Source organism: Fusarium vanettenii, assembly GCF_000151355.1.
Source record: "Fusarium vanettenii 77-13-4 chromosome 2 genomic scaffold NECHAsca_26_chr2_2_0, whole genome shotgun sequence".
In the NCBI taxonomy this organism is placed as follows: Eukaryota; Fungi; Ascomycota; class Sordariomycetes; order Hypocreales; family Nectriaceae; genus Fusarium; species Fusarium vanettenii.
Window position 1 is genome coordinate 532,953 of NW_003315859.1, and position 13,993 is coordinate 546,945.

A 13,993-nucleotide genomic window follows, 5' to 3' on the forward strand; every position below is an offset into this window, starting at 1 on the left:
GCAAGGTCCATATTCCCCTCGTCCACACGCGACCGATTCTCAGGGACCATCGAATCATCGTCATCGAGCTGTTGCATTAAAGTTTTCGAGGCGTCCCGATGATGGCGTGCATCAAGCTACAGCTCCTCGGGTCCCTGCGCCGGTAGCGCCTGTTCATGCACTCTTTAAAGTTTCCTTGAAGCTATCCAGACCCTCGAATTAGGTCTAGGTAGGTCTGGCCCACTGACTCGTTGGCATGCTTTGGGTTAACTGGAATGCTGGGCTCTGGAATGAAGGGAGCCTCCAACCAGATGTTGCTCCGCCCCGTGGCCTAGAGTTCCCATATGGTTTTACTTTCCGAGACTGAGGCTCAAGGGTCCTAAGAGGGTCCGATCTGGACGCGTCTCCTCGATATCGGCCGCCACCGGTTACCGGTAGGTCGGATGTTGTGATAGCCCCAAACCCTCTCCTCCCAAGATGGTATATCTGAGATGATCCCAACCCGTTCGGCTGGGCTGATATTTCTCCTGTAACCGTTAGAGCTTCTTTGCTTCACAACGGGTGTCCTGTCGAACAAGGACCTGCGAACTCTTATTTCCTGTTCTACTTCAACCGCCACACCCTTAACAACATGGTCAACTGCAACACAAAGACCCTTCTGGGTCTTCTGGTCATCGCTACCTTGGCCGATGCCTACTGGCGCATGTCGTGCAGTATTATCCAGACTGGGCGAGTTGATCCCATCATTGCTCCTGGACGTGTTGCTGCGCATCTTCACAAGGTATCGGGTGCCAGCAACTTTGGTGTCTCGGCTACGTACGACGACCTACAGGCTTCACGATGCAGCTCCTGCGAGGTTCAAGACGACAAGTCGGCATACTGGACACCGCAGCTCTTCTACCAACACTCGAATGGCAGCTTTCAGCTGGTTCCTAATGGCGGCACTGTTGTGTACTATCTCGGCCGCGGCGAGAACAGGTCCAACATTGAACCATTCCCTCCTGGATTCAAGATGCTTTCAGGAGACAGCACTGCTCGATCGGCGGATACGAAGACGATGACATACAGCAAGACTGGATACAAGGGTCGACCAGTGGCAGAGCGTATCAGCTTTGCTTGCTTGGATAGTTCTGGTCCTTCCAAGGAGCGCAACTTTATGTGGAAGACGGACTGCGACAACGGCATGCGAGCGCAAGTTCACTTTCAAACTTGCTGGAACGGAGGTGACTATCAGTCCGATCAAAGCCACGTTGCGTACTTGTCACAGATTGACAACGGCATTTGCCCGCCATCACATCCTCGCATGCTCCCTCACCTGTTCCTCGAGGTCATCTATGGAGTCAACAACATCGACAAGAGCAAGGGTGGCAAGTTTGTCTTTGCCCAAGGTGATACGACTGGATACGGGTTTCACGGTGACTTCCTCAACGGTTGGGATATGTCGGTTCTCAAGGGTGCCATCAAGTCTTGCATCAACAACGACGCCATCGGCGGAGCCATTTCCAAGTGTCCAATTTTGGCCTCGTCGCAGACTCCTTTCTTCAGCGACAACTGCCCTGAGATGCCCCCTATCGTCAACGAGACTGTACGTGGAATGCTTGATCAGCTCCCTGGCTGCAACCAGGTCACAAGCGGCCCTGCCAAAGCACCCCAAGGCATCTGTGCTACTCAGCCACCCTTCAATGACTTTGGTGATATGGGCATTGGCAAGTGGTACAACCCTTCGCCAGGTGACAAGGTCGGATCTTGGGCATACCTTGGCTGCGCGGCAGAGGGGGTGAATGCTCGTGCGCTGAACAAGTACGCCGTGACCTCTGATATCATGACCATCGACTACTGTACTGCTGTTTGCAAGGAGCAAGGATACCCTCTCGCGGGTATGGAGAATGGTCGCGAATGTTACTGCGCAAGCGCGCTGACAAATGGTGCTTCATACGTGAAGGCGTCCATTTGCGCAGCAGCACCCAAGATGATTTGCAGTGGCAACATGACGCAGTACTGCGGAGGGCCGAACCTGCTTACTGTCTGGAACGATACATCTTATACGCCTCCCGTTCAACTGGTCATCGGCTCGACCAAGATCGCCAACAACACAGCTACATACCAAGGATGCTACTCCGAGCCTTCAGGCGGTCGCGCCCTCTCGTCGGATCGTACCTCAGATACTGTTGGCATGACCAACGAGATGTGTGTCGCCTTCTGCCAAGCAGGTGGCTATCTCTATGCTGGAACAGAGTATTCTCAAGAGTGCTACTGCGGCAACACGATTGGCGGTGACAATATCCCAGATATCTCCCAGTGCTCCATGCAATGCAAAGGCAACATCTTTAGCTATTGCGGTGCTGGCAACAGGCTGAGTGTCTGGAAGATAACACAACCTGAGAAGTCAGCTGGGCCTGTCACTGCCTTCAATGGTGCTGCCGTCTACACTGGCTGCTATATCGATGGAGGTGCTGGTGGTCGGACACTGCCTGGTGTCGTCTTCACCGGTTCTTCTGTGTCGCTTGACACATGCTTCGCCTTTTGCAAGAAGCTCAACTTCCCCCTCTTCGGCATGGAGTATGGACGAGAGTGCTACTGTGGCTATGCGCCTAAGACTCAATCTTCCATTGCACCCGACGGCGATTGCAGGATGCCCTGTGCCGGCGATGCCTCTCAGAAGTGTGGTGCTGGCAATCGCATCTCCATCTGGAACAACACCCTCTACACGCCCATGGCCAGCCCCGAAAGCTTCAACATCCAACCTCAGTACCTCGGCTGTTACACCGAAGGCAAGAAGGGCCTGGCCCTGGGTAAGGCCAAGACGTCTAACAGCAAGATGACGGTCGAGGTGTGTGCAAACTACTGCGCCAACAAAGGCCTCGCCTTCATGGGAGTGCAGAATGGCCAGGATTGCTACTGCAGCAATGCTGGGCCCTCGAGCGGTAGCGTTGAGGCGCCTGAGAAGGAATGCAACGTTGTTTGCAAGGGCAACAAGGGACAGAAGTGTGGTGCGGCCAACAGACTCAACGTCTACAAGGTCAATGCCGCCAAGAACAGTGCCAAACCTGTTCAGGCCAAGGTTCAGGACGTTTCTCCCACGACCTTGCACAAAGCGACCACGACATCCAAGGCAGTCAATGTCAAGGGCAAAGCGACAACCTCTTCCAAGTTGGCTAATGTGAAGGCAAAGACAACCACATCCAAGGTGGCAAACGTCAAAGCCAAGTCAACGACGTCCAAGGTCGTCAATGCTAAGGTAAAGGCGACGACGTCCAAAGTGGCCAACGTGAAGGCTAAAACGACGACATCCAAAGCCAAGTCTACTGCCTCCGTCCGCCTGGCTGTCAAAGGGAAGACGTCAATGTCCAAGGTCGTTGTTCAGAAAGCCAAACAGACTTCTACGGCTCGAGTCGCTGTACAGGCAAAGAAGACCTCATCCTCAAAGGTTGTCAATGTCAAAGCCAAACCCACCACCAGCCACCGGGCAGCGGTGAAGGCCAAGGCACAGACGACCTCGAAGCCCGTCCAGGCCAAGGTGCAAGCGAAAACGACCACCCGCCCTACCATAACCTCCAAGGTTGTCAAAGTGGCAGCCGAAAAGACAACTACGGCAAAGGTTCAGGCGAAGAAGACCACGACATCCAAGACGAAGTCGACTTCCACTCTTGTTCGTGTGGCAAAAAAGACTCGTAGGGCTTTGGAGCCTGAGGTGATTGTTGTCCCTGTCTTCAAGAGGAGAAAGGGTGAGGACTCTGATGGAGGAAAGAAGAACAATGGTGGTGGTGATGGCAAGAACAAGAGCAAGGGTAAGGGCAAAGGAAAGGATGACGATGATGCCGGCAAGAGGAAGACCTCAACCTTGACCAGTGTCACTTCATCCTCATCCGTCACCAAGACGGAGGACTCGAGGAAGGGAAGAGAGACTAAGCACTCCGATGATAGGAAGGAGAGTAAGAGCCGGGAAGACTCCTCCAAGGGGAAGAAAACCTTGACAAAGTCTTCCTCATCCTCGGCTACCGCAACCGCCTCAGTATCGAAGACTGAGGATCACAAGAAGGGAAAGCCAACCAAGGCTCCCGAGAAAGGAGAAAAGGGCGAGAAGAGTGAGAAGGGAGAGCACAAAGAAAAAGGCACAAGCTCCAAGGATTCGACCAAGTCAAAAACGGCGACGACTCGCCCAACCCCAACTGGCTCAACTGCTGCATCACAGGCGACCAAAGACTCCAAGGGAAAGGGACATGGGGATTCAGACAAGTCGAGGAACAAGAAACCCTCGACAAAGTCCAAGTTTAGGCTGGTCACAAGGATCTCAGGGGAAAGGAGGAGATCAAGCGGTTCAGGAGCATCATCTTCAACCGATGATACGACATAGAGGCAGGGGTTCAGTCTCTGTAGATATTTAGCTGACTCTGGGAAGAGTCTGGTATATATTGTAAATGATTCGTTGTAATGTTAATATACTTGAACTCGAGCATTGTCTGCTCACTGTCTTGTCTCTGTTGCCTTCTACTCTGCGCCTTGACTTGCTCCGGCTGTTTCTCAAATCGTAATGCTCCCCTTGCGTGTAACTGAGCTTTGTTGCCCTTGAGGTGCTCTTCCAATCGACTCAAGTCCTACCTCGATGGTGTAGTAGACCTTGATCTATTGATTAGTAGCGCCATCTCATGAGACCCATGGCCTTGCCTCTACCGCACCCGCCCCAGTCGGCGCGAGGTTACCGAGAAAACTCAAGTCTATGCCCTGCAAAATCCAATCGCCTACCGCGGTCTCAAACTCGGGCATAGCTGTCTGCGCTTCCTGCGATTCTTTGTTGAGGCTGAAGATAGCGGGATGGCTGGCCCTCCTGGTAGCCCCCTGTGTAAGGGACTCTGCGTGCTCGTTCTGGCCCCTTGATAGCGGTGGAATTGATGGCGAAGAAGATGTGTCAGTCCTGCTGTAATGAATCTTGACGGTGCCAAAGTACGGAATGAAGATGTCCAGCACGTTGCCGTCCTCGCTAAGCCTGCCAAACTGCTCTTCATTATCGTGTGTCTCGGCGGGCGAGGAGTCCACGCTGTACCACCCACCGGCTGCAACATCAGCCTCAATTACAAGGAGATGCTGCAGGATGGTGATGGCCTTCTTTACAAGAATATTATCACGGGCGGTGGCCATCCTTTCCATATTCTCAACCGCACGCTCCATCATTCCCCGGTCAGACGGCCGCTGGTGTGTCAGGAAGCATAGCACGCTGCTGTTGGTGGTCATGTTTTCGGCGGCAATCTGGCGGCATGTTTCCATGTGAGCAAGGCATAACGCTGATATTGCGATGAAAGTGCTGAATTCGAGACCGTGGCAGTAGGAGCTGACGGGATAAATGACGCGGAAGGCGAGAAAGCGGCGAAGGAGCTCACGGCTTGCGTGGACGGCTGTCATCTTGCTGTAGTCGTACTTGCTCTGGGCGGAGGAGTAGAGTAGGTAGGGGAAGTGAAGTTGGACAAGCAACTGGTAGTGGATGAGCTGATCTGCGATGCGGACTGTCGCTTCCAAGATGCGTATCTCTTCACCCTCCTCTTCCCCTGGGTTAGATTTGTAGGTGGTGACCTCGCTACCGGATAGCCACCACTGGGGCGGCATAATTTCTGACGAATCTCGCAGCAGTTGGTCAATCTCACGCGTCTCGGCTACTCCGTCTCCAATGTCGCCTTGGTTGCGTGCCAGGATGCGTCCCCCTGCTACAGCGTCAAGGCGATGCATTCGCTCTACTGGGGTGCATCGCTCCATCGACTCAGGGTGGGTGAGGACACTCTCGGGGGAACAATGCGGCAGGCCTAGCATCATGGAGATATGGCGGTCTATTTGCATAACTCGAAACCACATGTGTTCACCGTCAACGCTTTGACGAGTTTCTGGCTCCAGAGCCTCTAATGACAAGCTTGTGGCACTGCCGCGGTGGAGTTTCATTACCTGGCACATGGCCACGGCTCTGCGAATCGCGAGCCATGCGCGGCGAAGGTTCCCAGCAGCCTCATGGTAAAGACACTCCAAAGAGATGCACTCTATACCCTCCAGGGAGCTGGTGAACTCGTCCCTGGTCGCCACGAGGGTAATGGCGGCTTCTGCCATGCGGGACATGATATCGTAATACTTGGTATGGGATTGTATGTTTTGAATATAGAGACCTAAGAGGAAGATCTTTTTTGCAATGGGCACAGGGTGTGAGCCTGGCGGTGGTAGTTGCAACATGTCTCTAGGCTGCGGTATGAGGGGTCCGTCTTGTGGTGGTGAGGTTTCATTAGACGGAGTGTTGGGAATGTAGCCGAGCTTGTGAAGGATTTCCAGAAAGGATGTGCCGTCGCTGAGTGGCTCACTCAAGATGGTCTCAAGTTCGTGCGGCTTCGGCCAAGTCGCAGCAAGAGCTCGGGATATTTCATCGAGTGTGCCTGTGACTGCCACCTCTCCAGCGGACAAGGTGGGCGAGGTCCACTCGGGGGCCTCTGAAGTTGTGGTACTCGTTTGGGGCAAAGTGACGGCCGAGATAGGCTTGTCCTGAGGGGTGACGCGGGAAGGACTGCCAGGGTCACCGGTGTTGGGACCAGTGGGCCCGGAACTCTTGACCAGCATCTCAACGGATGCTTCCAAGCGGCCGAGTCTATCTCGGTAAGCCGGTGACCCGTCGCCGTCGGTGGAACGGAAAGTCGTAGGTTCATCCGGGAACTCCTGGCCGACACACGCCGTTCGGCGGCGTTTACACCCTGTACAACGCATGTCGGCGGAAGCTGCAAATGTGCAGCGAGTCTTCCGCCGTTTGCATTCCCAGCAACTCTTTGTGCCTTTACGGACGCGGAGCCTCTTTCCCGCGGGCTGGACTTCGGCCGCCGATGTACGAGGGGACTCCCATCCAGGGATGGAGGCGGCGGCGTCCATCATGACCGAGATACGCAGTGAGATGGAAGCTTTGAGAACGATACTATGCAGGAGGTTGACCTCGGAGGTGATGGTAGGAGCGATGAACTGGAGACAAACTCGGCGGAAAAAGCATTGCCGTCTAGCATGGTTCGGCGGAAACAATATGTTTTTGGTCGCTGGTAGTTGAGACGGCGGAGTGGTTAACTATCCGCACCTCATTAGTAATAATTATCATATTAGAGATGGGTAACGTTGATATATCCTCCTCCGACTAGTGGGTGATTCGGCCGAAATCTCGGCGGAGTGTGCACTGTACCCGGCAATCCAACAACCAGGATGATAAGGTCTATGTTTATAAGTATCACGACAAGAAACATTATACTTGCCTCAAAAGATTAAATCTACAGCCATCCATATTACAGCCATCTCATCATAGAAAGTTGCTCCTTTACTTAAAGACACAATGGTCAAGATTGCTATCGCAGGCGGCACTGGAAGTATGTTCCCCCTTTCAGTGCCCTGTTGAAAGATTACAGTACTAATCTTCCAATTAGACCTCGGCCGAGAGGTTATCGATAGTCTTCTTGCGGCTGGGAAGCATGAGATTCTACTCTTATCCAGAAAGGCATGGCTCTGAAAACACCAGCCCTCTGGATCAACCCCGCTGACCATGAGCTAGGATACTCCTTCTGACGGGTCTCTGTCGGGCGTGAAATGGATCAAGGCAGACTATCAAGACCCAACCCAACTGAAGGGTGTGCTACAGGGCGTCGATACTGTCCTCTCCTTCATCGTCGCACACTTGGATGCGGGTGGAGTGGCTCAAAAGAATCTCATTGACGCATGCGTTGCAGCCGGGGTTAGAAGGTTCGCCCCTAGCGAATGGTTCTCGTAAGTTAATATGGCGCGGCAAAAATGACAAACTCTAACTACTCGTTTGTGTATAGGTCGAGTTTTGAGAATTTTCCATGGTATGAAACCAAGGGCATAGTCCGCGAGTATCTCGAGACACTTAACAAGCACGAAAAAGTAAGCTTTACCGATGTTTTAAAATGTGTTTTATATAGAGCTTGGACTGATGATCTGGCTTTAGGTCCTCGAGTACTCGCTTTTCCAGCCAGGACTCTTTCTAGACGAGCTAGTCTTCCCTTACAGGTCCGCCAAATATGTCATTCCTCTGGAGTACACCATTAGCTTTGAGAAGCGGCGAGCACTCATCCTAGAGGGAAGCGAAGACGCCCGAATCTCCCTCACCACGGTTCAGGACATTGTTCAGGTTGTCGCCAGAGCTGTCGACTACGAGGGCGTCTGGCCGGTGGTAGGAGGTATCCGGGGCAACAGCATCACGATTGGACAGCTCATCGCCCTTGGAGAAAAGATCCGCGGTCCGTTCAAAGTTGAAAAGCTCCGGGCTGAAGACCTCAAGGCTGGAATCGTCAAGAGTGATTGGAAGCTCAAGATCGAGCACCCTGCTATCGGACCAGAAAATGCCGACGCTTGGGGGGAAATGGTTTCTCGCTACATGCTTTTAGCCCTTGGCGCCGGCGAAGTTGACTGCTCTGATGAATGGAACCAGTTGTTGCCTGACTATAAGTTTACTCAGGCAGAGGAGTTCTTGGCGAAGTGGTGGGATGGTAAGCCGTAAGGATTATTAGCCTCTATATCTTCTCTTCACTATGCTTCTAGGAGATCCCGCACCATCTCAGGGTCGAGCTTCTTCTTTAGGTACTTCTGAATCAATTTCAACCGCACAATAACATCCTCCTTCTCTGCATCAGAGCTCTTCATCCACTCCTCATATCCCTGAGCCGTTCTGGAAGCAATGATGTAGCTCTGTACATTGCTTCCAAACAACTTCTGCACTTCTTTGTGTACCCCCTTCATGACATAACCAGGGATGCCAAAAACGCCAGCACACGGCTTGGCTATGAACCCTCCAACCCCTCTCCCGATACCTTTGAAAAACCCGCCGAAGCCCTCTTTCTGCGCGCCTCTCCAGGGTTGAGTGAATAGGCCGGTGACACCATCGTACCAACCCAGGCCAAATTCTCTCCCTGCTGCTCGGGCACCTGATTTAAAGTCGCTGACTTGTTCTTGAGGACGAACTGTGTCGTCTCCTAGAAGTTTGGGGACGTTATGGAGTCCTTTCGTAAAACTCACTGATATATCCATGGGTCCCTGCACGATCGCCTTTATGATACGGCCAAGGCCTTTGCTTGTGTGTGCGCCAGTCTGGCGCATCATGTCGTGGTCCTTAGAATCCGACATGGAGCTTGATCCAATGTTGGAAGTAGAAGATGAGGAACCGGGAGTGCTTTGAACACGACCAAGAGAATCCTGCACACCTAAGTTTGCCTGGCTTGGCTGCACTGATGCCTGGGACTGCTTTCGGCTGGGACCAGACGACATGTTCAATGCCTTTAATGTCTCCGATGGAAAATCGACCAGCCCCATCAACATGCTGCCGACCGACCCAGCAAATGCCATGGTACCTCCGGATATTGGCTCCAAAGGACCTTCGTCAGTGTAATGCTCTTGTGGCCGAAAGAGCTTCAAGTCACGGAAATCCAAAAGATTTGCATTCGCTAAAGTGCAGGCTGCGAATGCGCTTAACCTGATCTGAGTGCGCTTGATGCGCCATGCAGCTGGCCGAGATGGTGCGAGGGTGCAACGGAGACGGTCAACCTCTAGATGTTGATGGAATGACTGAGCTCCCATGTCGGTGCCTCTCTCTTCTGACATCTTGCTTGCGAGTTCTCTGGCACGTTCCAGGCTTGAAGGTTTCAGGCAGAAGTTGATGGCTTCGGCTAGCTTGTCCGCCGTGAGTTGTTTGTGAGGGATCGGGTCGGGACCGGCGCCTGCTCGCGCGACCATGGAACCCCAGAAAGGCTGGTCTCCGAAGAAGGGGATGACTAGAGTTGGCCGTCCTGCAGTGATGCCTGCCGCTGTGGTTCCTGCGCCGCCATGGTGAACGACGCACGAGACTTGCTTGAAAAGCCAGTCATGGGGCACGTTGCCTAGCATGAAGACGTTATCAGGGATACGAAGCTCGTCCGCGCCCATGCCTCCCCAGCCTTTGGAAAGGAGGACTCGCTGGCCGGTCTTCCTGACGGCTTCGAAGATCAACTCCGTCATGGCGTTTGGATCGTCCAGAACGATGCTCCCGAATCCAATGTAGATGGGAGGTGGACCGGCGTCGAGAAATGCCTGGAGCTCAGGGAGAGGGGTGTAGTTGGAGGCCAAGTTAAGAAGATAAAACCCGGACACTGATACGTAGGAACCCCAGTCCTTCGGTTTGGGTATCAAGGCTGGAGACCAACAGTAGGTGTGAGGAATCTTGAGACGCTGGAGCATCCCGGGGCCCCATATTATACTCACAGGATCCAGGCCGAGACACCTCGCGCGAAATCGGTTGATGATGTCGCCTAGGGCTTGCCACGAGAGGAGTTCGATCATGGAATAACTTATGTAATTTGTGAGTTGAGGGTCGGCGTTGGATGATTGGATGTTGGCCAGCGGATGGGGAAAGGCCTGAGTGGGAGAATATGGCATGGTGAACATGATGTGAAGAGGGATGCCTAGCTTCTCCGCGCAATGAATATGGGCAAAGCTTGGGGGGTTGGCGATGATGCAGTCGGCGACAAAGGGTCTTGTTGCAGGGTCATTGCCAGAGAGCTCGGAAATGTCATCTAGATTCATCCCATCTCCAGCTTGGTAACATGATCGCCAGCAGCCTTGAATGTACTCGGCGACATCCCTTCTTCGCTCCCCGATCTCTCCACCAACCAGACTGCGAAAGCCCGGCATCAGGCCAGGATTCTTAACCATGAAGGCCATCAGACGGGAGGGGTCGCCCCCGATACTGAAGAATTCCAGGCCATTCTCCTGCACAAACTCCTTGAAGGTTGGATGAGTTGCCAGACGTACTCGATGACCGTAGGTGTCTTTTAGAACCTTGCCCAAGGCAACAAACGGCTGCACATCTCCGCGTGATCCTACGACTTGGATGACGACGTTCAGGGGCGGAGGCGGAGGAACTCCCTCTTCACCTCCTAAGGATGGAGGGATGTACGGGGGAGGAGGTGGGCGATCATCTTCAGCAATCTCTTGGCGGAGGGCAGGAGTAAAGATTTGGGACAGACGCCTGTTGAGATGATTGATGCGGATGTTGACACGGCCATCATCGGTCACGCAAGCACTGGTGCCCGGGGCGGCTTTTTCGTTGCTGATCTCGCCATAGGTGTCGCCATAAGCAGGAGGGGGAGCGTCGTCTTCAGCATTGATGAGATCAATGTCTTGTAGAAGAGCGTTCTGTCCTGGGGGACTTTCGAGATTGGCTGCAGCAGCTTGTGCTTGTTGAAGAATGGATTGCTGCATCACCGTCTCCGGTTCTTTTGTTGGAGTTTGGGTAGCCATGGTATGAGTGTGAAAGGACACAGTATGTCAAATTGATCCAGTCAAGAAAGTATGAAGGTAATATATGATATATCCGTCATGAGAGACCGATTGAGCTGAGTGGTTGGGCGAGGTGACGCGGCAGGGAGAGTTGATAGTAGAGATTCTGAATGAACTCGTACATCCTTGCCAGTTTCAAATGTTTTTGATTTCACTATGAGGCTGAGCAGAATAAAGATGCATCTGATGGCGTACCAAAATCCTTCTTCAAGGCACCAACTCAAAGACCGAGAATCAAGATGTTGGTGTTGTTTCCACTCTGCTCGGTCTTGCCCCACGGTGTCAGCCTTTAGTGCAGGCTGATATAATGCTATTGGTTGAATGACCGAGCTGCCCCGTTCTTTTGCTCGGTCTTTGACTTTACGCCGAGATAATTTTGGCGATCCTGACCCCTGACATCAGATCCTTCGGAAACGAGGAAGTACTCTATACTTGAGCCGCCGCTAATACCCCATGTTATGCTCCTGTACTAGTACATTTATCACTCAAGTATTGCTGAGCACGTTCCACGCGGCATGGGCCGCCTCAACTGACGCGTATAAAACGGTTATTGTGCCATGTCTTGCTTATTATCCTCGTATCATCCTCGCTCGGTCTTTGGCTTTCTCGGTCTTTATTCTCAACTTACAACCAACCACCCAGCAGCCAGCATGTCGTCAGAAACGGAGAAAGCGAAGCGGACGAGGACCAATGTCAAGCAATCAAAATTCGGCTGCTTCACTTGCAAGTATGATCACCCCTGGTCAGCCTTCACATACGCATGACTGACCTGATGCGTCCAGAGCTCGACGAGTAAAATGTGATGAAGCTAAGCCGTCTTGCCGACGATGCTTGACTGCACAGCGACATTGTCAAGGCTACCCACGTGGAGCACCCTCTGAGTCGTCATCCTCACCATCGACTATAACAGCCTCTTCAGCATTGTCATCATCACCTACCTCAAGACTTTCGTCAGCTTCTTCATCACCTCCTATCTTCTTAATACCGGACCTCCTCTCCCCTTCAAGTCCCTTGGCAAAGCTCGCCTGCACTGTACTAGTACAGAGTCCTCGCAGGGCAAAGAACAAGCTCGAGCTGGAGTTTTGGTCCCGCACCGTCCCCCAGCTGACCCACTCCGTCCCATCTGTCCAAGCTGCGGTCGAAGCTTTTGGGGCCTGCTATAAAGACTATGTCCTAGGAGGTGATTCTACTACTGCAGGCCTCGAGACTACAAAGCGATACATCAAAGCTTTGAAACTTGCGCAACTCGATCTTTCTACTCTACAACATGGACCCTTACCCTGCATGATCGCCTGTCTTCTTCTGGCTAGCATCGAGGCTATACAGCAGCGACTCTATAGTGGACATGTGCATCTAAATGGCGCGCTAGCTTTGATGGCATCTCACTCCAGCGAAGAAGCAACACCCATGATCGATATGGAATATGTCTCATTATTCCGAAAGCTCGATCTGCATATCGCCACCTATGCTATCGGAGTCGCACCACATCTGCCCCCTCAGCCTCCGATCACAGCAGACGAGTTGTTGTCCGGTCCGCCTGATAAATCTCTCTCCAGGGTATTACACTCATGCTACCACTTCATTTCTGCAGGTTATGTGTACAAGTACACCAGCCGACGAATAATCCCTCCAGAGTTGCTCATTGAACAAGGCCGTCAGCTCAGCAACATGAGACAATGGCTTGAATACAACCAAGTACCATCCTCTCCAACGAAAAACAATGCAGTTCAAGATGAGTCGCTGCTCGTCCTTCGGACTCAATGCCTTGCCGCCTTGGTTTATGCGTCGTGCGTTCTCGATCCCCGGGAAACTGCGTACGATTGCTTTGGGCCAGAGTTTGAAGAGATAGTCACCTTGGTTGAAGCTCTTTCTCCCAGTACAGACCAGGACCAGGCATTACAGCACGGAGACTTGAGCACCCTATTGTCATACACACCTGAAATGGGCATCATTCATCCACTGTACTTTGTGGCACGAAAATACAGGCATAGACGCTGGCGCCGCAGAGCATTGAGTCTATTGATAAAGAGTGGTAGGGAGGGACCATGGTGCGGAGAGATTGAGGGCGCTGCGGCGTCATCTGTGATCTGGGCAGAAGAGGGACTCGCCTACAACACGTCGTTGTACCTACCTGGGTCTGAAGACACAACCATGGATGACCCCATCAACATCCTTGAGAGAAACAGAGTGCACGTCAGTGGTCCAGTTGCCGTGGACGAGATAGAGGACGAGTATGGGAATGTTGAATCGAACCAGATGTCACATAAAAGGCTTACAAAGGTGCACATCTTCAGATGCCGTGATATAGAGGCGATGTTACGGGATGATGGACATCAACCTCGTCAGCATCCTTGGAAGGGCTCAAACCATTGGGAGGAGTGGATGGATCCGCTTGAACCTGTATCATAGACACCTAGTTCGTGACTGATTTACACTTTTGCTTTAAGAAAATGGGGTCCCATTGTGAGTTCACCGCAAAGTCCGCCATAGATACTTGGGAAGATGGGTATGTAGAGGAGCAAAGGTCTGAAAGAATACAACGAGGCTATTACATACGTACCTAGTTAGACGCGAAATAATATCAACTCAAGTCACAACAGCAAATGACACAGTTATCAATACATAGCTAATAGCATCAAAACTCAATACTGTAGAATACATCAGTAAGCTGGTTAATGAGAGTGAAGGT

At 52.4% G+C, this 13,993-nt stretch overlaps 5 protein-coding genes across 5 annotated transcripts; 3 read left to right on the forward strand and 2 right to left on the reverse strand.

The window, feature by feature from the left end:
• Positions 1-610: 610 nt before the first annotated feature.
• NECHADRAFT_34566 (uncharacterized protein) lies at positions 611-3,307 on the forward strand (the record flags this gene model as incomplete). The annotated part of the gene is made up of 1 exon (XM_003043955.1): positions 611-3,307. A coding segment is annotated over one exon (2,697 nt), but the record flags the coding sequence as incomplete, so codon positions are not given.
• Positions 3,308-4,623: 1,316 nt separating this feature from the next.
• NECHADRAFT_34715 (uncharacterized protein) lies at positions 4,624-6,867 on the reverse strand (the record flags this gene model as incomplete). The annotated part of the gene is made up of 2 exons (XM_003044060.1): positions 4,624-6,451; positions 6,614-6,867. 2 exons carry the CDS (start codon positions 6,865-6,867, stop codon positions 4,624-4,626), a joined length of 2,082 nt encoding a protein of 693 aa, XP_003044106.1.
• A 445-nt stretch (positions 6,868-7,312) lies between these two features.
• Positions 7,313-8,494, forward strand: NECHADRAFT_91503 (uncharacterized protein; the record flags this gene model as incomplete). Its single annotated transcript, XM_003043956.1, has 5 exons — positions 7,313-7,346; positions 7,404-7,417; positions 7,529-7,740; positions 7,797-7,878; positions 7,943-8,494. The coding sequence occupies 5 exons, from the start codon at positions 7,313-7,315 to the stop codon at positions 8,492-8,494; spliced, it is 894 nt and encodes a 297-aa protein (XP_003044002.1).
• Positions 8,495-8,523: 29 nt separating this feature from the next.
• Positions 8,524-11,226, reverse strand: NECHADRAFT_34680 (uncharacterized protein; the record flags this gene model as incomplete). The annotated part of the gene is made up of 1 exon (XM_003044061.1): positions 8,524-11,226. The coding sequence occupies one exon, from the start codon at positions 11,224-11,226 to the stop codon at positions 8,524-8,526; it is 2,703 nt and encodes a 900-aa protein (XP_003044107.1).
• A 728-nt stretch (positions 11,227-11,954) lies between these two features.
• NECHADRAFT_66960 (uncharacterized protein) lies at positions 11,955-13,751 on the forward strand (the record flags this gene model as incomplete). Its single annotated transcript, XM_003043957.1, has 2 exons — positions 11,955-12,031; positions 12,087-13,751. The coding sequence occupies 2 exons, from the start codon at positions 11,955-11,957 to the stop codon at positions 13,711-13,713; spliced, it is 1,704 nt and encodes a 567-aa protein (XP_003044003.1). The 3' UTR covers positions 13,714-13,751.
• Positions 13,752-13,993: the final 242 nt, after the last annotated feature.